This window comes from Chelmon rostratus, chromosome 10 (genome assembly GCF_017976325.1).
Source record: "Chelmon rostratus isolate fCheRos1 chromosome 10, fCheRos1.pri, whole genome shotgun sequence".
Lineage (NCBI taxonomy): Eukaryota > Metazoa > Chordata > Actinopteri > Chaetodontiformes > Chaetodontidae > Chelmon > Chelmon rostratus.
Genome location: NC_055667.1, coordinates 9288247 through 9311919, shown reverse-complemented (window position 1 = coordinate 9311919; position 23673 = coordinate 9288247). Strand labels below are relative to the sequence as shown.

At 43.2% G+C, this 23673-nt stretch overlaps 3 protein-coding genes across 3 annotated transcripts; 2 read left to right on the top strand and 1 right to left on the bottom strand.

Annotated features, from left to right (window-relative positions):
* The first annotated feature begins 206 nt into the window (after positions 1-206).
* LOC121613372 (ATP-dependent 6-phosphofructokinase, muscle type-like) lies at positions 207-8663 on the top strand. Its single transcript, XM_041946744.1, has 22 exons — positions 207-377; positions 1404-1477; positions 1630-1707; positions 2252-2441; positions 3029-3194; positions 3379-3423; positions 3889-3997; positions 4095-4190; positions 4285-4377; positions 4500-4625; positions 4753-4817; positions 5410-5473; positions 5549-5695; positions 6318-6388; positions 6483-6570; positions 6648-6800; positions 6884-7048; positions 7134-7195; positions 7407-7518; positions 7628-7727; positions 8010-8115; positions 8209-8663. The coding sequence occupies exons 1-22, from the start codon at positions 287-289 to the stop codon at positions 8348-8350; spliced, it is 2343 nt and encodes a 780-aa protein (XP_041802678.1). The 5' UTR covers positions 207-286; the 3' UTR covers positions 8351-8663.
* A 3435-nt stretch (positions 8664-12098) lies between these two features.
* amt (aminomethyltransferase) lies at positions 12099-19293 on the bottom strand. The gene is made up of 9 exons (XM_041946255.1): positions 19162-19293; positions 17548-17715; positions 17240-17320; positions 16800-16931; positions 16626-16704; positions 16050-16195; positions 14499-14679; positions 14188-14343; positions 12099-13483 (listed from the first exon to the last, which is right to left on the bottom strand). Exons 1-9 carry the CDS (start codon positions 19291-19293, stop codon positions 13308-13310), a joined length of 1251 nt encoding a protein of 416 aa, XP_041802189.1. The 3' UTR covers positions 12099-13307.
* Positions 19294-20825: 1532 nt separating this feature from the next.
* Positions 20826-23597, top strand: si:dkey-20d21.12 (uncharacterized protein LOC556245 homolog). Its single transcript, XM_041946629.1, has 4 exons — positions 20826-21128; positions 22177-22320; positions 22464-22682; positions 22959-23597. The coding sequence occupies exons 2-4, from the start codon at positions 22185-22187 to the stop codon at positions 23093-23095; spliced, it is 492 nt and encodes a 163-aa protein (XP_041802563.1). The 5' UTR covers positions 20826-21128; positions 22177-22184; the 3' UTR covers positions 23096-23597.
* Positions 23598-23673: the final 76 nt, after the last annotated feature.

The window sequence follows — 23673 nt, the reverse complement described above, 5'->3', positions numbered from 1 at the left end:
TGAAGTGTTTCCTGTCACATGAGTGTCGTGTGTTGTCTTTCCCTGTCTCAAACTGTCCACTGCAGGTGGTAAGCTTGGCCTGATGTATATTTAGTAGAGTTGTGTGAGTGAGGGAGTGGTGGAGGGTGTCAGTGGGAGGGGGCTCGAGGCAGTGGTCTATAAAGCCTGTGCCTTCACTCGTGCCTCCCCCGAGGAACAGAGAGTGAAGGACGAGCAGCCGCGCTCTGTTCTTTCTCCTTTTCCCTTCGTCGTTCCCACCTGTCGGCCCCCCGCTTCCTCTGGAAACATGTCCAAGAATCTCCACCCAACCATGGACCCCACAAAGATGGGGCTTGGACGCTCCATCGCCGTGCTGACGTCAGGCGGGGACGCCCAAGGTAAGCAGAGGATGAGGCTCCAATGTTTAATCACAGCTTTAGTTCAAAATGTTAAAACACAAAATGAGTCAGAGGAGGCAAAAGCTGCGGGGACAGCATCTTCCCTGCTGATGTGAGTGAGCGCAACACTGAATCCCAACCAGCTGTAGAAGCCCTGGCCTCCATCTGCGAAGTATCACGTTGTTGCTCCGACTACGTGACATCATTGGTAAGTTCAGGAGCCAGAGAACAGAAAGGTCAGGCAGCATTTTTTCTAAGATGTCAAAGACGCGCAGTTGAAGATCAGCTGTTAGAGGCTGATGGATGTTTGACTGTAAATCCTGTTTGAAGTCTGCATGATAAGATTATGTCACCAGCAGTGATTTGATGCATATTTCAGCAAAGCTTCCGATGTCTTTACAAAAAGACAAAGCCAAGAAACACACATTTGATTAACTTTGTGTCGCAGGTTAAAATTATAAACTTTACAGATCAGGTTTGGTCTGAGAATTAGTTAAGATATCGACCATTACTCCATCAGCTACTCTTGATGTTCAACTATGACGATGTCTCATGTTCCTCTCATGTTCTTCCTCTCCAAACCTGACTCTAACCCTTTGTGAAGAGGCTTTATCTGTCCCAGTGTCCCCTTATTTTGCATTTTTGGGGCTAATTTTAGTGCCGCTGACCTTTTTCTGGTATGGACGAGAGAAACACCCCCCCCCCAGTCACAGCTGCTGTCTGTTGAAACAAGAGCTGCAGCATGCCAGCCTGCCACAACACAAACTCACACTGTGGCCTTTTAGTGTGCTGGGCATCCAGGGGCGAGATGGTACACAAGACGTACACTCCCGTAAACTCCTGTCCTTTCCCCGCCAGCTATTTCTGTCTTATCTGGTGCCAAAGTACAGGTCAAGTGACTTAAAGGTTAAGATGGGTTTGTGAGTCTTAATCTGATATCTGACACGAGGTGTTGAAAAGACTCTAATATTGTCTTGTCATGTGAGTAAATTAGACCTCACAGATCATGTTATTTGTGTGTCTCAGGTATGAACGCTGCCGTGAGAGCGACAGTCAGGGTTGGTCTCTACACCGGAGCCAAAGTCTACTTTGTTCATGAGGTTCGGGCTGCACACAGGTCACAGTTCACTGACATGCCACGATGGTGCAAATCAACACAACACAGGGACTCAAGAGCCCAGAAGAGATTTGTGTAATATGAAAGAAAAGAGTGTGTTTTGGCATCCACAGTGCATGTTAACGTGTGCTGCAGGGCTACCAAGGTCTGGTTGATGGAGGAGACCACATTCGCCTCGCCACATGGGAGAGCGTGTCCATGATGCTTCAGCTGGTGAGTGACGCACACAGAAGCACAGACTCACTGATAATAGTCACATAAAAGGTCGACAGAGAAGTTCTCGTACTGCTTATCACCTCATAGTTTGGCTTCACTTCATCCAGGTGTTCATGTGTCCGCCTTGAGATTTCTGCTGCCACGTCTATACCATGGAGGTGACTCTTAATAATGCACAAAACATGCTGGAACCAGTTTTCACAGGGACTGTTGGTTTGGCCCCTGCAGTGAAAACTGCTGACAGTGCTCAGTGGTCTGTGGATCATGCAGAGCAGACTCCCGGTCTTGATATGAAAGAGCTGCCTGGCTGGATATCATCAGATGTGAGAGAGATGCTGTAGCTTGGGTGAATGATCCTTTGACCTTTAGCACACCTTCTCCACTTAGAGTCAAGACCTTCCTCCTCCAGAGCCTCACAAGCTCTGATAACATGATGCACATCACGCAGAGATGAATATTTAAGTGGTTATAGTAGCTATCGCTGACAAAGAATATTTGCATACCAGTGGCTGTATTGCAGCTTCTCCTTTTTACATGTTAGGGAGGTACAGTCATAGGCAGCGCCCGCTGCAAGGACTTCCGCTCCAGAGAGGGTCGCATGACAGCTGCTTGCAACCTCGTGAAGCTGGGCATCACCAACCTGTGTGTGATCGGAGGCGACGGCAGTCTGACTGGAGCCAACCAGTTCAGGACCGAGTGGAGCTCACTGCTGGCTGACCTCGTCCGAGCCGGTAAAGAAGCAAATCCTTCAGCCTTATCCCCTCTGTCAAAACCTCGGTTGGTACTTCGTCTGGCGGTCAGTCCACCACTTTGGTCCAGACTCAGATATCTCAGCATTCTTGACATTCTTGGTTCCCAGAGGATGAATCTGAATTATTTTGATGATAAGTTGACTTTTACTGTGGCACCACCATGAGGCTAACATTTTTGGATGGATTGCCATGAAATTTTACACAGTCCCCTCCAGAAAGTGGATAATCACCTGACTTTTCATGTAGCGCCACCATCAGGTCAACCTTTGAATTTGCAGTTTTTTGGCGTGCAACCAAATACCTGCAAAACAAATGCTATTCCCATTAGCACAGGCTGTAATATGTCTGTCGTGCTATTACCAGATGTTCATCGTAAACATTAGAACTGCTAAATATTGCTAAATATTGTTAGCATGTTAGCTTGCTGACGTTAGCATTTAGCAAGTACAGCCTCACAGAGCCGGTAGCATGGATGTTGACTCTAAAAGTCCTGTTAAGCTTTATTGCCTTTTGAGATTGTGTTTCTTTCCATCACATCTCTGACTCCGTTCTTTAATTTTCTACAGGTAAGATTACAGAAGGAGAAGCCAGGAAATCTTCCCACCTGAACATCGTAGGCATGGTGGGCTCCATCGACAACGACTTCTGTGGCACCGACATGACCATCGGCACCGACTCTGCCCTGCACCGCATCGTGGAGGTGGTGGATGCCATCACCACAACTGCACAGAGGTCAGACATCACTGTAACCCACCCTCCATGCATAAAATGAGGCAGAAGATTCACTTTCATGTTCAACAAGGATGGAATTAGATCATAGCAGCGGTAAAGAGTGGTAGACATGGTTTATTAAGTCTCATGCAAAAAAGGGCCTATTCCGTCTTATTTGTACAAAATGCTCTGTGTTCATCCTCAGTCACCAGAGGACGTTTATCCTGGAAGTGATGGGCAGACACTGTGGGTGAGTACGTTGTGTGTCTGGTCAGTGTGTGTGTGTGTGTGTGTGTGTGTGTGTGTGTGTCTACAGTCTCTTTGAAAAAAAGGATTCCACAGAGTAAAGCCATCACAGATATTTTAACAGGGCAACGTGGCGGCCAAGTGGTTTCTGATGCAGACATTGTCCTTGAATCTGGCTGGGAATCTTTGTCCATCCTCTCTTTCGCCCCCTCTCGCTTCATGCACCCTTTTCTTTAATGATATCTTACTGATCCACAAATTAACATAGCGTCTCCATTCTGTTCTGTTTTTTTTAAAACTCTGTTTAATTAGGAATAAATTGATAATAAAGTAAACAGAAAAATCCACTGCATACATGAGGCCTGTGTTTGCACAGACATGTCCACTTGTACCTGAATTATGTAAACATATTGCTGGTACATGGTTTTATGTTGTGTGTGTGTATGTGTGTGCGCACGCCTGGCTGCAGGTACCTGGCCCTGGTGACGGCCCAGGCCTGTGGTGCCGACTGGGTGTTCATCCCAGAGATGCCCCCAGATGCCGGCTGGGAGGACCACCTGTGCAGGAGGCTGGCAGACGTATGTGCGCCTTTATATGCCCGTCAACCTGCTCTAAACACTAACCCAACATTCAGATTGCATGAATGTATTTCTACTTCCTCTGGTTGTTTTTTAGCAAAGGGCCAGAGGTTCTCGTCTGAATGTGATCATTGTAGCTGAGGGCGCGATCTCCAGAGATGGCAAACTGATCACATCTGACCAGATCAAAAAGGCAAGCCCTTCTTTCAAATGTCAGTTTGCTAAAGTATGATTCCACGTAGCACCAGCAAAATTGCGTCCTGACAGGTGGATTTATTTGTCTCCAGCTGGTGACTGACAGGCTCGGCTTTGACACTCGCACCACTGTTCTTGGACACGTACAGAGAGGAGGAACACCCTCCGCCTTCGACAGAATCCTGGTGAGTGTCTCAATAAAACACCAAATATAAAGGACAGTGTGTAGCTCTCACTGCCTCTCCACTCCTCACACACACACACACACACACACATTTGATGATCTGACTGTGTATGTGTCGTGCAGGGCAGCAGGATGGGTGTGGAGGCCGTGATGGCGCTGCTGGAGGCCACTCCGGACACTCCTGCCTGTGTGGTCAGCCTGTCCGGGAACCAGGCCGTCAGACTGCCGCTCATGGAGTGTGTGCAAGTGGTACGTCACAATATTTCCCACCCAGGTTTTAGTCTCTGCACTTTCTTAGGTGGTTCTCTGCTTGTTTTGGAGGGTAAGCGCTGACTGGTGAGAGTTATGTCTTCATCAATCGCTCTCTTTGCTACAGACCAAAGACGTGACCGCCGCCATGACTGAGGGCAGATTTGAGGATGCCATCAAGCTCAGAGGAAAGTAAGTATTCACCCATTGAATGTAGGCCAGTGTGATGACAATGATTCAGTCAGAATTAATTCATGAATTGCTGTGTGCTGCCTAAAAATGACTGGAAATCCGACCCACAGAGCAACGATTGCTCCACACAGACCAACCGCTCTGTGGTTGTCTTTAAATCTGAGAGAGCTGACTTTGAAAAGGAAAGCTGTAAATGTTAAATCAGCTTCAAATTAATTGTTAATTGGGATATGATCACACACACAATGAATTACAAAAAAGTTACATTTAAAATGCCTTTTAATTTTGCAACCCCAGCTCTAAAAATAAATTATTATTCATTCATTTGAAGTGGGGAAAAAAGAAATGAAATTAAGTGGCAATTTATCCGTCTTAGTTTGAGGTTTCTAATGCATTATTAAAATTACATTCTAATTAATTTATATATATATAAGTACGTAAAAGATGAAAAAAACATGCAGCAAAAAGTGAATAATGAAAACATGAACCACATGAATCACTGATAGAGATGAATATCACCTTTAAAGTATTTCATTCTGATTGATAATATAACTCTGAACGACCAACACTCATACTTATTGATGATGTGCAGGAGTTTTGAGAACAACTGGAACACATACAAGCTGCTGGCTCACATCAACCCCCCGGATGTTAAGGTGAGGACCGTCCAGTTTCTTATAAATATGGTTCTTTATGAAAAATAAACCTGAATAATGTCTCCTACTGACCAGAGCAACATCAACGTGGCTATCATGAACATCGGCGCTCCCTGCGCCGGTATGAATGCAGCCGTCCGTTCAGCGGTCAGGATGGGCATCATCCAGGGTCACACCATGCTGGCTGTCCATGACGGCTTTGACGGTCTGGCTCAAGGACAGGTAAGTGTACATTTCCCTCCTGATATATGTACACGGACTTGTGAAAATGCTGTTTCAAATGTTAGAAATGGTGTAAAATCTGCTCAGGAGAACAGGCAGGCAGGCGGCAAAGCCAGAGAAAGTTGGATGGATAAATACGACTTGAACCAAGGAATCCAAGAAAAAATAATCTTGCTTTTACACCTCGTGGTTCAAGAAGGTTAAACTTTTTGTCTTTTTAAATAGCGACATGGCTTTCTGGTGAAATCCGGAGTAGGTTTTTGAGACACCTGCTAACTATCAACCTGACAGAGAAACAAATGGGCAGACAAACAGGACCAGAAACTTAAATGATCACAACCATGATGTTATTATTACAAGCAGCAGCAGCAGCAGCAGCAGCAGTGATATTATTAGTATTTACAGTGAATGAATAAATGAATAATTTTGGTCCAAGTGTCATGCACATGCCCCCATAACTAATAACACAGTATGTTCTCAGTTTTTCTTTCTGTCTGTATACATTTAAAATAACTCTAAATAACAAACACTACAAGCCAATTTATTTGTCTTTTACATGCTGTAAACCAAACTGTTTCCAAAGACGTACATGTTTTAAAACAATAACAATTCCTCACTGCAGGTTGAGCCTATCAACTGGACTTCAGTGAGTGGCTGGACTGGAAAAGGAGGCTCAATGTTGGGCACTAAGAGGTAAAACTTTAGCTGTGGTTTTTTTTCAGTGGTATGAGTTTTGTTATAAAACTACAAGATTTCTCACTGGCTGATTTGTCTCTGTGTCCCAAAGAACTCTGCCCAGTAAATTGTTGGAGGAAATCAGCCAGAACATTGCCAAGTTCAACATCCACGCTTTGGTGATCATTGGTGGATTCGAGGTAAAACGTCTCCTTAAAAACCAGACGTCGGTGTTGGTTGACCTTGATTTGACCTCCATCTTCTCCCTCGGCTGCAGGCGTTTGTTGGAGGCCTGGAACTGGTTCAGGCCAGGGAGAAATACGAGGAGATGTGCATTCCCATGGTGGTGATCCCCGCCACTGTGTCCAACAACGTCCCCGGCTCTGACTTCAGCATCGGCGCGGACACTGCCCTCAACACCATCACCTCTGTAAATGCCTCAACAGCAGATAAACACACATATATGCCAAAAATACCCAGCCAGCTGCATTTCTTTGTCCTTTTTTCCCGCAGACCTGTGACAGAATCAAGCAGTCTGCAGCCGGGACCAAGCGCCGTGTGTTCATCGTGGAGACTATGGGCGGATACTGCGGCTACTTGGCCACCATGGCCGGCCTGGCTGCCGGGGCTGACGCCGCCTACATCTATGAGGAAAAATTCGGCATTAGAGACCTGGAGGTGAGCTGATGACACCACCTGATTGGTGTCCCCGCACCTTAAGCAGTGATGTGTTCTGATGGTGATCTGTGGACTCGGCCCGCAGGTGAACGTGGAGCATCTTGTGGAGAAGATGAAGACAACAGTGAAGAGAGGTTTGATTCTCAGGTGGGTGGTGGTCGGGTGTGACCCATCAGTGCAGCAGATATTTCTATCTACTTGGATACATTTTTGTGCAGGCAATGTGTGCATTCAAAACCCAGCTCTCTGCTGTGAAAAAGGGGCTATTACTCATTCTGTATAAGCATATAACTCTGACATACATCCAAATCCTTCCAGGCCGCGGGACAATAATCTGCCACTGTTCATTCCACAATAGGAACGAGAACTGTAATGCCAACTACACCACTGACTTCATCTTCAACCTGTACTCAGAGGAGGGCAAAGGCGTCTTTGACTGCCGTAAGAACGTTCTCGGACACATGCAGCAGGTCAGCTCATGCTGTGAAGCGGCCAACCTACTGCGAGAAAACCAGAGCTGAATCTGTATGATCTAGATGTAATCAGTGACACACCTTGTCTGTCCTTTCCTGACTGCAGGGTGGCACTCCGACCCCCTTCGATAGAAACTTTGGCACAAAGATGGGAGCCAAGTCTATTTTGTGGCTGACTGAGAAGCTCAAGGAGTGCTATAGACATGGTATGTGGGCATTTACATTTAAACTCCACCCTGTTTTGACAGATTTAGTAAGATTTTTGTACACAAAACAATGATCAGCTTTTGAAATATTGATGCATTGTTGTATCAAACAGCTTATGAAGTAGTTAAAATTTGCTCCACCTAGAAAAACTAAGTAAAATGCTACTTACACTTGAATATATCAATTACAATCTAATCTACAATATCCATGATCACATAGCACACACAGGGGCGCATTACATGACGTGTGAAGTGAACTGTTTCACTTCCTGTATCGTTAAGGTCGTATCTTCGCGAACACGCCAGACTCTGCCTGTGTGCTGGGCATGAGGAAGAGGGCGCTCACCTTCCAGCCTCTTGCTGACCTGAAGGAGGACACAGATTTTGAGTAAGACACATCGTTTTCCATATGACTCAGTGTACCCCTAGTAATGTGTTTAAGGGTGAACATATAGAGTGATCCCGCCCCTGTCTGCTGCAGGCACCGCATCCCCAGGACACAGTGGTGGCTGAAGATCAGGCCCATCATGAAGATTCTGGCCAAGTACGACATCAAGCTGGACACGTCCGAACACGCCGACATGGAGCACGTGATCAAGAAGATGACCCCTCTCGGGAAATAGTTTGTCCCATTACAAAGTATTTTTCATGTTTCTCCAGCCACCTGTCCACGTGCCTTGGTTAAAGTGGCTGTGTGGTATTCTGCAGCTCTCCCAACCCTCAAAACTCTCAGTGAATCAATTTTGCAGAAGATGCCAGATATCAAGAAACATAAAAGAAATTGAGTATTTTAAAAAGTGAAATCGTTTGTCCTTTATTTTAAAAAGAGCAGAATATGAATTGTCCTGGGAGACAGACAGAATAAGAATCTTATTCATTTACATATGATATACATGTACAGTAAAGACTATGAACAAATAAAGGTTTGGAGCTGTATACTGGTTCTGAGCATGTTGCTGTGATTAAGGTAAAAGCTGTTAGCATTCGGGCTATATCAAACTATCAGTCCATTCTTTTGTATCCACTGCACCCACTGACACACTGCACGTGTGGGCAGGTAAGGTACACAGTGTAGTCTAACTGATATCTGTTACTGATCTCCTTTAAAAATCCCCTCCAGACATGTTTCAACAAACAATTTGCATCTGATACAGTTTTCCAACAAATTGCCTCATTAAGAAAAGCTGCATATTTGACAGTGATTGGTTTTAAAACTAGCTTTGATGTCACAAAACCGTGTTCGAAGGCACATGTCTTAAACTCCAATTTAAAGAAGTCTTAGTGGGGACAGTGGGGAAGACGCTGATATGTTTATTGGTGAGGAAGTAACATCTAAATTGTCTGCAGGTGAGAAAACTGCACGTGGCAAAGCAAGTGTTTTCATTGAGAAGTCTCAGATTAATTTGATTTAAACCCAAACACACCATTTCTTTTCCAGAGATTAATAAAAACAAGATTAGACATAAAACATATGGTGTGTTTAGTCAATAGTCTGTAAAATCTGCCACTTTGTTACGTATGAAATATACAGTCATGGGAAAAAATTGGGACACCCCATTACATATTCAGTTATTCATTAAGAAGTGTACACATATCAATGTCTAATCTTGTTTTTATTCATCTCTGGAAAAGAAAGTGATCTAATTACATGTCAACCAAAAAAATAACACTGTTTTTCTCATTAAGCAAAAGACATCACCATAAACGCATATTCTAACTGAGGAAAATGTTAGGACACCCTACCCCCTAATACCTAGTGTTAGCCCTTTGGCTGAAATAACTTCAGTGATAAGCTTCTTGCAACCCTCTACCATTCTCTGACCTCGGTCTGAGGAAAGCTTTCCCCACTCCTCAATGCAGAATGCTTTAACCTGTGTGATGTTTGAGGGGTTTCTTGATTGCACAGCCTCTTTCAGGTCACCCCACAGCATCTCAATGGGATTAAGACCTGGGCTTTGACTGGGCTCGTCCTTGGTGGATTTACTTGTATATTTAGATTCAGTCTTGTTGCAGGGTCCAGTACCGCTTCAGTTCCAATTTTTTTACTGATGGTCTCATATGTTCTTCAAGCACCCTCTGATACACTGTAGAGTTCATGGCAGATTCTGTCATGGTGAGCTGGCCAGGTCCTGTTGCAGCAAAGCATCAAATCATAACACTTTCACCCACTTCACAGTTGGTATGAGGTTGGGCCTGGGCGTGTTGGCAGTTGTTTTGAATGTCCTCTACTTGTACTTGTACTTGTACGTGGAATGGCTGATTTCAAGATTTTTTGAGCTCTTTTTCAATCCCTGACCAGGCTCATACGCTGCAACAATCTTCTTTGTGAAGGCCTCAGACAGGGCAAGTCTCCTTCAAAATGCTGAGTGACAATGTTGTAATCATGTGCACCTGATGTGATACACCTGTGTGTGATTTCAGCCAATTTAAGAGGGGACAAATGTGGGGGTGTCCTAATTTATTCCTCAACAGAAATTGCATTTTTATTTTATTACATTTTACAGAAGGTTTTAAAAATATTTTCTTCAGTTTTACTTGTTTAGTTATATTACTTGAACCTCTCAGTATTGTAAAATAGATATTAAATATCCATATGTTTAAATTTGTCAAAAAATAAAAAACACTCATGTTTTCATAGGATGTCCTAATTTTTTCACGTGGCTGTGTGTTCACGAGGCTTCTCAGTCAGGATATGTGGAAGTGTCAAGTCAGAGGCAACAGAAGCACAGCATGTCACTTACAAACATGCTTCTTTATTTTAACAGAACATATGCAGTGGAGCCTTGTTTATCCAATACACTGATAATCCAGTAAGTAATAAACAGTAGCTGCTTGTCCATGTAACACTTTGTCTGTGTAATCTACAAATCTAGTCAGTCAGGAGAGGCCTGAACATGATCTTGGTTTCTTTTTACTTGCCCTGCGGCAAATGCTGAATCTATTCCTGTTCTAACTAAAATAAAATACCTTGGTATACATCTGTCTGAAGATAAAAACAGAACAAACACAAAAAGACAACAAAGAGTCAGTCTCTTTATGTTTCCCCTCAAATACCTAGAAAAGTTAAATCTGTCATTTTCAGTCTTATATGGAAAAGTCAAACTCTTTATCTAAGTAGATCTCTGATAATGAGAGATGATCGGCATGATCGAAGGATTTAAACTGAACTGGGTAAAAGATTATTTGCCCTCAGTCTGGTTCATTCAGGTTCCATATACCAAAATGTTTATTCCATAAAGTTGGAGGATTAGAATTTGTATTAAAATGTGCTTTTGAGATTTCTAAACTGCCTATCAAGCTGCCAGACTTCCATAAACAGATACTGCATTACTGGAGAATGGTATTTACTCAGAAATTCATACTGCTCCACCTTGTGGAATAACAGAACAATTACAATTACGAGGAAGACGTCATTTCAACAAGAGTGGTGAAATGGCAAAAAACTCAAACTGACTTTTTCTCATAAGTCGCATGTGCAAAACCATTCCACTTCCTTTCATAATACAAAGTACTCTCATATACTCCAATCTAGACATGAAGCTACCTGAAGAACTCATTGGTAGTATTTTGAAATATAAATTATTTTCTGATTTAAAAACACCATCAAAAATAAAAATCATTAGAAAATTAGATAAGTATTAGTAAATAAACATTATCGTGATCTGAAATGGCCAAATTGGCCTAAAATAATGGATGCTCGATTTGGGATTCTAAAAAATGTTTATCCAGCTGCTGAGAATTAACCAAAAAGATTTAATTTTGAAGCAGATCTTTGTGTTTTTTACACAAAAGAAGATTGAGAACATTTATTTTTCTTGTTCAGTTCCACTGCAGGACTGGCAGAATGTCAGCAGCAGGTTAAACACCGGAACTGACAGCCCTTCATTTGATGTCTCGGGTTTTAGATCATATGGATGGTCAACCACGATTTCACATGTGGTGAATTTAATTATAATATATTCACTAGTAAAATTAGAAGAACAACAACTCGTTTTTTAAAATGAATAAAAAAGTTATCATCCATAAGGATTCTGTCTCCAAAAATAACTTTCTTACCAAACTGAATGAAGTCCTTGGATCCAGTTTGAGTCTGTAAACTGCATTTGTTCAATAAAGAAAAGGACACAAGCTGCCGTCAGAATTCTGAGACAAGTTTTGAGAAAGAGGCAGAACTCAGAGTCTTGTGTCTGTTTTTCTCCATGTGACCCCTCCAGACCCTTCCTCCAAAATGATGTCATGTGAAGAGGAATGTGTTGTATAGAAAATCTTGCAATCTTATTTTCATATTAGTGTCCATTCTGACAGAAAAAAAAAACAGCGAGTCATGGAAAAATAAAAAGGAAATTAATAAATTTTAATAAAGAGAAGATATTTTCCAATCAAATAAACAATGTTATTTAAAATGTCTACATGGAAATGCAGCAAATATTAAAGTTCATATAACACATTTAGTGCACCTTCAAGACAGAGTTGACAATAACTGACAACCTATAGATCAGTAGTATTATTTCTGTATTGTCTGTCATTATTTCATAGAAAGACAATTAGCAGAATGTCCAAAGACAAAATCTATTTCATTAGTAGACAAAGAACAAACATTATGATAATTAACATCTTTTCAAGTTAGGTTATCATTGTACCTCATGTGGTCACATTATCATAAACAGTCTGAGAGACAGTCTGGTCAGGTCTCATCTGATGAGCAGATCAGGTTATTGACCACATCAAGAGTGAACCAGAACTCCCTCAAAATCCCTCCAAAGACCTGGAGAGGTTTGTGTTAATTGGCAGATTTCAGGTGGAGGTTTTGTGTTGGAGGGATTATGAGCTGGCCCTGTTTGACCTCCCTTGATTAAAATGTTTACAACTAACAATGATACAAATGGAAATTTGGCTCTGTGGTACAAACCATTTGGAATCTCTTTGTTTTGGTCCAGCGGTGACAACGTTAATACTGTCATGTTTCATCAGCAAAACCTATATTCTGCAATAGAAAGTAAATAAAAGACTTGTTTTTAATGGATCCACACTGTTTTTGCTCTGACTGAAAGTGCAGTACGTTGGTTCAGTGTAACCTGCTGTGTCAAGCATGGTGTGGCGTTGCTTGAGCACACACAGGCAGCATCCTGACTGTCTGTAGAGAGACGGCCTGCTGTTCAAAATGTCCTGCACAAAGTCTCTGTTTGCTGTTATGTCCTGTTCAAACCACCTGTCACTTTATACTGTGGGTTGTTGTGTCTCTGCTTTAGGGTCTCATATACAAGCTGTTGTGCATTTAATGTGCTTCACAATGAAAATGAGTGATCACCTCATACCAGCGCACACACTGTATTGTATAACTGTTTGTCATTTTGGATCATTTTGTCTCAGAGGACTCGCCAGCGCAAACTTCCAGTATTACACTGGTGTTGCATTGTTGGAGGTAAACAGAAGGGGGCAGCATTGGTGAATATGTGACAAAGTGAAGGAATGATTCAATGTGAGTGTATGTATTGTATATGTATGCATGTGTATGGGTGGGTGTATTGTGTGTGTGTGTGTGTGTGTGTGTGTGTGTGTGTATGCCTGTGTGTGTCCCTCCTATCCAGAATAGTAGTTGGTGGGGACGAAGGGCATCTTGCTGACGGTGGCGGGCACTGCCTTTTTCCTGACCTCCACCTGGATGGCTGTTCCATTCTTAGCGAATGCCGCATCCACGTAACCCATGGCAACGTTCTTTTTCAGGCAGGGCGAGGGGCAGCCGCTGGTCACCTCACCTAAATAAAACAGCAGAGAAAAGGTTTTTCCCTGCAGGTGTCTGTCGGACACTGTTTCCGGCTACACCTTCCGATGAGAAATAGACAGCAAGCCATAACAAAACATTCCAGTTGAAATCTTACGGTGGTCCTGTTCTGTGCTTTATGGGAATGGAAATGTACTTGAAACTGTAAGGATTTTCTTTCAGTATCTATATATCACATGCAAAATAATGTGAAAATATGTTTGCAAAACTAGAACAGAGATTCATCACATTTACAGGATACACACACACACACACACACACACACATATATATATATATATATATATATATATATATAATGTTATGTATGATGAACATTTCAAATTAAATTTGATATATTAAAGCCACAGTGTGTAGGATTTGAAACTGTCTGACTTTGGCGCCCCCTAGTTGTAGCACCATAAAAGACGCAGATAGGCAGTAAAGCCGGTAAAAATCCAACACATAGTGGCTTTTATGTAACATCTTTTTTGCGACAGTATGGTGATTTTATGTTATTTTAAGAAAATTCTTAACCTTAGGGTTAAACTTCTTTTATGATGAAGTGCTGCTATTTCTATTTCACGTTTATGGCAGCAGTGGTTATTTTCATCCACTGGTGCTGCACCACCCTTCATTGAAACACAGAGGTACCACAGCTCTCTCCTGTCCACCACTCCCACAGTGTTGTTTTCTTACCTATGACCTTTCCATCAGGGCCGAGTATGGGAGTGTGCTGTCTGACGGGGGGGCCGGTGGACACCAGACCGACCCTCTTCCTGGCGGTCTTGGCTTTGATCTGAGGCACAATGATGTCAGCACCGGGGAAATCCTTGGCCTGACGCCGACGCTTTCCTGTGTGTGAAAGGGCAAAGCAATGGAGTTAATCCACAGAGCAGAGTGCCCTGTATATTACTACAACTGTACGTTGTTCAGAAGCTAGTCGCTAACTGTGTTTGTATGCGGTTTGACTTTGTGATAATATTTCACAATGGATGTTAAAATCTTACCTATGGTCCAGACTAGGGTGGCCTCTACGGGCGTGGTGGTCTCATCTATGTCGTTTCCGTAGAGACAAAGCCCCGCCTCCAGCCGCAGACTGTCCCTGGCGCCGAGACCGGCCAGCTTCACCTCGCTGTTAGCCAGCAGCTTCTCCGTCAGCTCCACCACTCTGGACTGAGGGACGGAGATCTGGGACACAGAGACACAGACAGACTGTAGAGCTGGGCCTCCATCCATGGAGTTTTAATGAAGCCATGACCTGGAAGCAGCATGGTTTGACTCATCAATACTGAAATAAAAACATTTGTTGAGGGAAAGTTTTTTTTTCAATCAATATATATTAGTATTAAACAGATGAGGGAAAAAAGTAATTGCATAATGTACGGTCAGTCTGTGGCAATAGAGATGAACGCACTCCCTCTGTTAAAGAGAAACCCACCCACATCCATGCTGCTCTGTGCAGAGCTCCAGCAGAGTGGGCCAGAGAGGACAAAAAAGATCCATTCACGCAGTAAACTATTAATCTGGAATCAGGCAGCAGAGTCCTCGCAAAACTCTGTTCAACATATTTGTGTTTAACAGTGTCAACAAGAGACATATCACCATGAGTCTCATTGAGTAACAACAAAACAGAAGATCGTTAGAATGACAAAATACTCGAAAGAAAAATTGAACACAGTCAACAATCAGATAAAAAGATACACAAACAATCTTTTACAGTTTCTGCTTGTGGTTTCATGGACCTACAGTGATTCCTGACAGGAGGAGGAAACTCTGCGAGCACACTGACGACGTCTGTCAGTGTGCTGGTTGGTCCACCACTTCAGTCCAGACTGAAGATGGATTGACGTGAAATTTTGCACGGGCCTCTTCAGTGCTCAGAGGATGAATCTGACTGACTTTGACCTCCTGACTTTTCCTTAAGTGACACCACGACGTTCACACTTCCTACAAATGTCCCAGAGAGAAGTCTGATGCACACATTCATGCTCCCCAGAGGATAAACAGCAATAACTTTGGTGACCCGTCAACTTTTCATCACAGGTCAAAATTTTACTTTATTTTCTTTTTTTTAAAATTTCAGTTTGGTTTATGTCGAAATTCCTGCAAAACTGATGAAATTCCCATCAGCCTCAGCTCTAGTTTGTTTTTGATGCTTATTAGCAAATGTTAGCATGCTAACATGCTAAATCAAGATGGTTAGCAAGGCAAACATTAAACCAATTAAACATTAGCATTGTCACTGTGAGCATGTTAGCAAATAGTGCAAAGCACTACTGTGCCCAAGTACAGCCTCTAGCCTGTAGACTCTTGGTCTTGTTCCGTGTGATTTTGTCCATTATCAGTCAGAAATAATAAAAACACATGGTTGGAGTGTTTACCACTCTCTAAATACAGTATGCTTGACAGACACTATAAATGATATCCAGTCACTGGAGATCTCTGAAAGGCCTCAGGAAACGTGTTTAAGTGGCAGCTTAAATTCACTTTTACATTTGCTCAAGGTCACTGCCATAAAAAAGGCAAAAGAGTGAAGAAAAAACGAAAGACATGCTGACCTCCACCCCGTCCTCTCCTGTGTATCCACAGCGGGTGACCCTGCAGCCATTAATCCCAAACACAGTGGCCAAGGTGGAGGTCATGAAGGTCAGTTTACTGAGGTCCTCCTTCAGCCCCTCCTGGAGCACCTGAGACATGGATGGACCTGACAAGACACAGTACAACAGCTGGTACATCATCTACATAAAGCAAGACATGGACAGTCCTACACAGAGGAAGTCAAACAGTCCATTAAAAAGGATTCAGTGAGGAGCGGCAGAAAACAAGTGGTAAAGAACTGCTGGAAGAAAGAGTGAAACAAAGTGCAACAGAAGCATGAAATGATAAAAGAAGTACTGATAAGGTCAAAAGGAACAGAACAGAGATAAACTGGAGAGAGAAAGAAATTAAAGAGAAGAAAGATCAAGAATGAGGGAGGAAACAAGATGAAGAGAGGAGGAAGGAAGACAGAAAGAGAGAAAGGAGGGAAAAAAAGACATGAGAGAGGAAAGTAAGTAAGGAAAGTAATACAGAGTAGAGGGGTGGAGGAAAGGAATAAAGTAAGAAAGAAGAAAGTCAGAGGAAGAATATTCTACCTTGCAGAGCAATCAGTGCTTCATCAAGGAACTCCAGATCCACATCAAAACCTGCAGCTTTGAACTCTGCCAGTCTGGCCTGCAGGCAAAACACACACACACACACACACACACACATCAGACACTTTCTGACTGTACACCAGACTCCCCAATACACACTTTGTCTGTATTTACCTTCATACGAGCCGAGTCCTTGTCGGCGCAGCCAGCGTTGGAGACCACGTAGAGGTAGCCCTGGTCTGTCTTTGTCACGATAAGGTCATCAATAATCCCTCCTTTCTCATTGGTGAAGAGGGTCAATGTACCCTGAGGGGTGAGGGAGGGGGGAGAGAGAGAGGTTGGTGGTAACTCCTGAGGTGAAATGCCACAGGAGTTGCCACCAACTCCTGTGGCATTTTCCACAGGAGTTGGTGGAGACCAAAAACAGAGCTAAAAGGAAGTGAATACTGGACTTGATAAGGGGGCCACACAGCTCAAAATTATTGGCTGCTCAGTTCACCACATTGACTTAAAAGGTGATAATATGTAAATTATGTGTTTACAGCGTGCTTCCAATAAGTGGACACAAAAATCAGTTACTGCAGGTACGACAGGAAATAATCCTCGAGTCTCACCTGGTTGTCCTTCAGTTCTGCAATATCTGCAACCACTAACGACTCCATGAAGGTCACCCGGTCTTTGCCATGGACTTTGGTCTGACAGAAGAAAAGCATAAAAAAGTATTACCAATGGCAATTTTATCTTGTGCATTTTTCCAGGAATCAGAACAAATCTAATTAACCCGTTAACTGACAAAGCATTGCATTTTTCTATGACGATGCCTCTACGAATGTGATCTGCAAGTTTTAATATGTGTATTTGTTTACCTGTGTTCAGAAGTGTCCTGTATATATCTGCCTTTGCCAGTTTAAACTCATCTCACCTGCAGCATGTGGCTGACGTCGAAGATGGAGCAGTGCTCTCTGGTGTGCATGTGTGAGGAGATGTGGCTGTCTTTGTACTGGACGGGCATACTCCAGCCTGCAAACTCCACCATCTTTCCCCCATGCTCCCTGTGGAAGTCAAACAGCGGAGTCTTCTTCAGTGCAGCCTGGAGGAAACAAAACACCTCACTGAGCGTGCAAGAAACAGAAGCACAGGGAACAGAGCAGCCACAGCTGAAATACAGGACGTGAATTATTACTACTAGATACTAGATGGTTGTTGAAATTATGCATCTTAAAGGTGCTGGAATTAGGATTTTAAATATTTATCCACTGTTTAAATGCAACATGCCAGTCATGTTTCTAAAATTAAACCACTTCAAGAGAAGATGCAGATCATAAAATTTGTTTTTTAACTAAACTGAATATTCAGTAAATATACTGCAAATAGCACAGAGATGATGGGCATGATAAAATATCTTTGCTGAATATGAAGCTCTGTTTCTAGTCTGATCTATCGAACAGTCCAAAGGCAGACGGTTCTTTCTGCCCTTTGAACCAGCCAGTGAAGGGGGCTTATCAGTGCAGCAGCAGAAATGCATGATGGGACAGAACGTGTCGGCACTTTACATAAGACTCAATTGCTTTGCACAAAACTGTTCAAGTCCAAAGTGAGCTATTAATTTTAATGAACAGAGGAGAGGTGGTAGCTCTGGTTGTGATATGCACACGCACACACAGACACACACACTTAATGAACTACTACAGATTAGGGCCTTCCACGTGGTTAGGACTTTACTCTTTTTACCCCTTCTACTTTATGCAGACAACCAAATACAAATACAATACAAATACAGACACATTTGAAGGGACTTTAGAGGTTCCCACAGATGTGACTTTTATCTTGGCTGCTTGATAAATTACAGATGCGACTGATGTCTGCTATATCATGTCCTTCATGACTTCCTTTGGCTGAGTGAATGAATTTGGGTAAGGTCACACGTGGAAGCCTGGGAGCAGAGGCTGAGACAGAGTGGACAGCACTGCAGAGCCAGGCACTCGTGGTTTTAATAAAAATCATGCTGTGCAGCTCAGCGATGTGAGGGAGGACGACAGTCTGCTGGGACAGATGCACATTATGTCTGCATGAGCTGACTGCTGCTGTGACACACTCTCTCATGTTTTTACTGGAACATGCAGCAACACTAACAGAGCCAAAGATTCAAACAAGATGGCCAAAAGAGTTTTACAACCAAAATTTCAGGATGCATGAAATAATCTGGAATAAAGAGAAACAGCCTAATTCATATCAAACCTATCAGTGAGGACAACTGACATCACACATGGTGTCTTATGAAAACAATCATGATGAACAGGGTGATCAGTAGAGGCCACAGGCAGGCCTACTGTAGGATGATCAGAACAACTGGAACATGAACATATACTGACATCACGATATGAAAACACTCAGCACAGATACAATGTACAATCCAAGATCTTCCAGTGCGATCACTGTGATCGAGCTGCTTTGAAGTAAAGTTGTATAAAAACACTTTGGATCACTTGTGGCGACAGAAGTTTAGCGCGCAGCGACCCCTTCACGCCCCGCTCACCTCTGCACTTGAAGCCTGCCTCTGCTGCCGCTTCCCAGCACATCCCGCTCCAGCGACCTGCAGCAAACCGCCCCTGGAAGCCCGCAGCCCGAGCCCCGAACCCCCGACCCCAACCAGCAGACGAGCCCACATCGTGCCACCTGAGTCCCCGCTGAAGTCTCGCTCACACGCGCTCCTCCCGGCGGCAACACTTCCGCTGTAATACTAGACTCTTTGGACTCCTCTCTCTGGAATTCCTGCTTTCCTGGCAAAAACACATGAAGCGGCATAGATTGGAGGAAGGAGCAAAGGCTTGTGGGAAATGTAGTTGATAAGACTGTTTGCCCTGGAGGAGTTGATGCAATGTGCCTCACCCTGTCAAACAACTCATATTACATATCAGTGCAGTACAGTGTAGTATGTGTGCAGGAAGCTGAGCTCGGATCTCATAGTCACAGCACTGTTTGTAGATTGTTTATTGAAGTATTACTTTCAAACATATTGCTTTGCGTGTAGGTTTGGTACTGCTATTCTAATACAGAAGGACATATTAAGGGTAGCCGTGAGACTAACGAGGGTCGGGGTCAACCTGGTCAGCTTCAACCAGAAAGACCACAACCTCTGAATTAAGCAGACAAAAACATAATCGAGAACATCATCACTGAAAAACAGTGTGGAAGAAGTGGGAGGCAGATGGCCCGGCCACGTGCTTCGAATGGAGGCAGATCACACCCCAAAGGTTGTGCCGAGATGGACTCCAGACCAAAAATGACCTGGCACAGAACTGTGATGGATGAGCTAGCCGACACAGGGGGCTGATCATGCTGCCCAGGAATGGAAACGATGGAGGGACATCACTGGACCCTGAGACCGAGAGGACTAAGTAGTGATCAGACCAATAAGTCATTTACAGTCCACAGGTGTCCTACCTCATTTATTATTTACTGTTGTAATGAATGCATTATAGATTCTTTTTAATGTTATGCGCTTGCTCTTGAACAGTGTGGTATCAGCGAGAGGTGCAAAGAGTTAGCAGACTCATCTCAGTTGCAGCCATTCTACTGTTCTCTCCGAGGGTCTGCAGGTAAAAACAGTTAAAAAAAATCATTTTTTCATGTCCAATTTAAAATATAAAAAGCACACTGTTATGTGTAAACAGAAGAAATTAATGCACCTTCATGTCCTTTACCAGCATGCATGTTTAATATCAAAGCCAGTAGCATCAGACCATAAGTCTCCATTATGGTTGCTCACATTTTACATTTACAGATTTTATTTTAATGAATTGGAAATGATACGTTTAAGAGTTGGAATTTGTCAGTTACTCTGTTCTTATTTACATCCCATGGAATCCCATCGTGTTGTTGGTCAGATAGAGCTACCCACTCGGACTGTGGACCCGGTGATATTTAACCATGTGAGTATTTGTGCCTGTGTTTATCCCAATGTACCCCATCATGCCCTCCACCCAGACCATTGAGTCATCCTTTGGCCTGAGGAACTAATAATACCCCCATGTCTCTGCTGCTATTTTAAGCCTCGAGGGCCTGTAGGGTTGGGTGTGTGTGTGAGCATGTTTGGAGGGGGGGTAACAGAGCTGAGAAGACTTTCTCTCCCTCGCCGTTGCTCTGCCTCTCTCACGGGGCAGTTAGGGTGGGCTAAATTGGAACATGGACTAACACAAACATACTTAATAGGAGGGGGGTGGCACTGGGCCTTCCTACAGTTGCTCAGTGACACACAAATGCTCACAAGGAGGAGCAGGACCCTGAGGCAAAACCTGGAGGTCCCCTTTTGTTTTCATACATCGAGCATTTTACTGGAATCACCGATTCATTGTTGGGATTTAATCTGAGTTCGGTTGGATTACTTGTGTCGGAGCGTGGTTCCAGACACACGTTTTGACGACCGTGAATCTCGGTGTGGGGAGACTGGGTGAACAGAAGAGCAACAGATAGACAAGAACACACACACGTGGTATCAAAAAGGTAAGTGGTAAGAAGAACTGTATTTTTTAGACTGATTCTATTAAATTAAAGAAATCTGGTCTGGGGGCACAGTTACTTCACCAGGATCAGGTAGATTGTAAAACAGGTCGTCAGGCAGTAATTCAGTAAATCACCCATTCATTCACTCAGCTAGTGATTAGATAGGAGCCTCTCCTGTCCTTTGGTCCTTGATTCAAATTCCAGCAATGTTGTGCCTTCGTGGTTTTGACAACCAGCTCTATTAATAGCTCTGATAAATCAGCCATTCAGATGACCTGTTTGTTTTGTGCTCAAATAGAAACCAAGATGATCTGTTTTCTTGCCCTCTTACATGATACATGCGACCCACTGCCCCATTTATTACTTCTAATTCCTCTCTTCCTTTCTCGTCCACTTTCAGAGGCAACCCACCATATCCTCCTTGTTATTGATTACCAACTTGATATTTGAGGTTTATGTGTATCATTGGCTAATGTGAGACAAGTAAATCGGCCACAGTGCTGACCAAAAGCATCTGCAGTAGCTCATGCAGTGCCTCCTATGAAGCAAGTGAGAAGAACTTTGGGACAACTTTTGGGACACAAAGTGCTTTTCTGACATCGTAAAAAAGCTGCCAGCGCTTGATAAGTTCAATCACCCGATCCCTCCCTTTACTTTGCATGCCGACCTTGGGATGGCTACAAATGAAAAAGAGCACTAACATCAAAAATAAAAGAGACTCTCAAGTTATTTTGGGTATCTGATCTTCCAATTACAAGATAGTCAATCTTAGTCTAAAGCCAGTTAAGTTATTCAGCGAACAAAGACTTGTTAATAAACTAATCATTTCTGGAAATATTTTGTAAATCTGTTCATCGGCCATTTGCATTTCTTGGTATTCGTTCAATCTCAGACCAGCCTGGTGGTTTAAATCTGTGAGTTGCTTCCTGATGCAAGCTTCAAAGTTTTTTTTGAAGTTGCTTCTAATGGCCTCCAGAAACACTGCTGATAGATTCACTGGAATGACGGTGCTGTCTAACAGTCTGACTATCTGCTCTTCCATCAAGAGGCGGTGAGATGTCGAGGCCGCCCTCCTCCCAGACCACCCCTCAGTTCCACAGGGTCAGCGACAGAGACCTCACTGAGATTGAGCTTCATTCTGTGGACTCCATCAACGACCTCCACCGAACACACCATGAACACAGCCACAAAGGTACACACGTGTCCTAACCCTAACCCACAGACAGAGAGATATGAACATACACACACACATCATGAACCAGCAGCAAAGGTACACACACACACACACACACACACACACACACTGATGGACACTCCTGTTGATGATGATTTCAGGGATGAGGCCTCCTCGACCTGCTTACACACCCACCTTGAATGGGAATCTCTACACATGTGACGTGACAGCTGCCAATCAAAGAGGCCATCCAGTCACCAGCAAATGGCAGAGCCGTCTGCAGGATATGTTGACACCCAGCTCATCACGTGCCTATGCCATGGCCTGTGCTATTATCACATTGCTTCTGCTAACAGTGTTCCTGATCTTCTACTTTTTGGGTGAGACATCATATTCATTCATGTGTTTGCCCTGATGTTTCTTGGACATTTTTTCCTGGATCTATGAATTACACTTCACTCAGGTTGTTTCCTCAGATGTCTTTACATTTATCATGTTATTTGCAATTTTGGACTTCAACTTCTACTTCAAACTATACCGTCTAATCACTAGAGATTTTTTTAAAAAAACATCTCTGTGAATCTAACACAATTTTACTTAATGTAACCCAAGATGGACAAACTGAAGTTTTGATTTTGTACCCATTTTTCCTCCAGTCCAGCAGGGCGGCGCAGTCCGGATGCTGACTGAGGCATTGAGGGAGAAAGAGGCCACAGCCACAGAGCTGTCACTGCTGATCCAAGAACTGCAGGCACTGAGACACAACCTGACAGCCATGAGAGGAGGGACATGAGGCAGCTCTCCACAGAAAAATAAACATGTTCGTGTACAAGTACACAGGAAACACTTTAAATATCGGACAGGGATGCTTTAAAGTACTGTGTTTTACAGTGGATTTTTTTCCCTTGAAGAACCATTTGTCAAATTGTTCTGTAAATGTTGTCTGTGTTTCAAGATTAAATGTAACTAATTGAGCCATGTTATTAAGAGGTGGGAGATTTCTGACAATGTCCTGCCGTGGTCACAATATGAGAAGGACTTGAGAGATTTTTTTTCTGTGATGGCGCTGTCATTAAAGCAGATGAAATGAATGGAGGCAGTGCGTCTCATAACAATGCATTGCATCATACACAGTGAGTGCATTCAGCAAACTGATTATTCAGCATTATTGCTTAAAATAATGAGCAACTTTAAATTGTTGCCCCTGTGTCAGACAGAAATTTGTTTAAATTACATTATATTTAAAAATCTAGCCGCTTTGCCACTTTCGTGCTGCCGCAGTCAAAATGTGGTGGACTGACAAAAAATGAAACTGCCTTTGACCACGAACACAACTTAATAAACGCAATAGCAAAGACAATTCTGTTTTCC

What these genes read in the sequence shown, in the direction of transcription:
- LOC121613372 (XM_041946744.1), top strand. Translation starts at nt 287, where the DNA reads ATGTCCAAGAATCTCCACCCAACCATGGACCCCACAAAGATGGGGCTT. An exon ending in TCGGCATTAGAGACCTGGAG is followed by an intron (nt 7,049 to 7,133) that starts GTGAGCTGATGA and finishes CTCGGCCCGCAG; the next exon opens with GTGAACGTGGAGCATCTTGT. An exon ending in AAGGAGGACACAGATTTTGA is followed by an intron (nt 8,116 to 8,208) that starts GTAAGACACATC and finishes TGTCTGCTGCAG; the next exon opens with GCACCGCATCCCCAGGACAC.
- amt (XM_041946255.1), bottom strand. Translation starts at nt 19,293, where the DNA reads ATGTGGGCTCGTCTGCTGGTTGGGGTCGGGGGTTCGGGGCTCGGGCTG. An exon ending in CAGGAGAGGACGGGGTGGAG is followed by an intron (nt 14,680 to 16,049) that starts GTCAGCATGTCT and finishes TCTGTGTCCCAG; the next exon opens with ATCTCCGTCCCTCAGTCCAG. An exon ending in CCCTGATGGAAAGGTCATAG is followed by an intron (nt 13,484 to 14,187) that starts GTAAGAAAACAA and finishes TGTTTTATTTAG; the next exon opens with GTGAGGTGACCAGCGGCTGC.
- si:dkey-20d21.12 (XM_041946629.1), top strand. Translation starts at nt 22,185, where the DNA reads ATGTCGAGGCCGCCCTCCTCCCAGACCACCCCTCAGTTCCACAGGGTC. An exon ending in CCATGAACACAGCCACAAAG is followed by an intron (nt 22,321 to 22,463) that starts GTACACACGTGT and finishes TGATGATTTCAG; the next exon opens with GGATGAGGCCTCCTCGACCT. An exon ending in CCTGATCTTCTACTTTTTGG is followed by an intron (nt 22,683 to 22,958) that starts GTGAGACATCAT and finishes TTTTTCCTCCAG; the next exon opens with TCCAGCAGGGCGGCGCAGTC.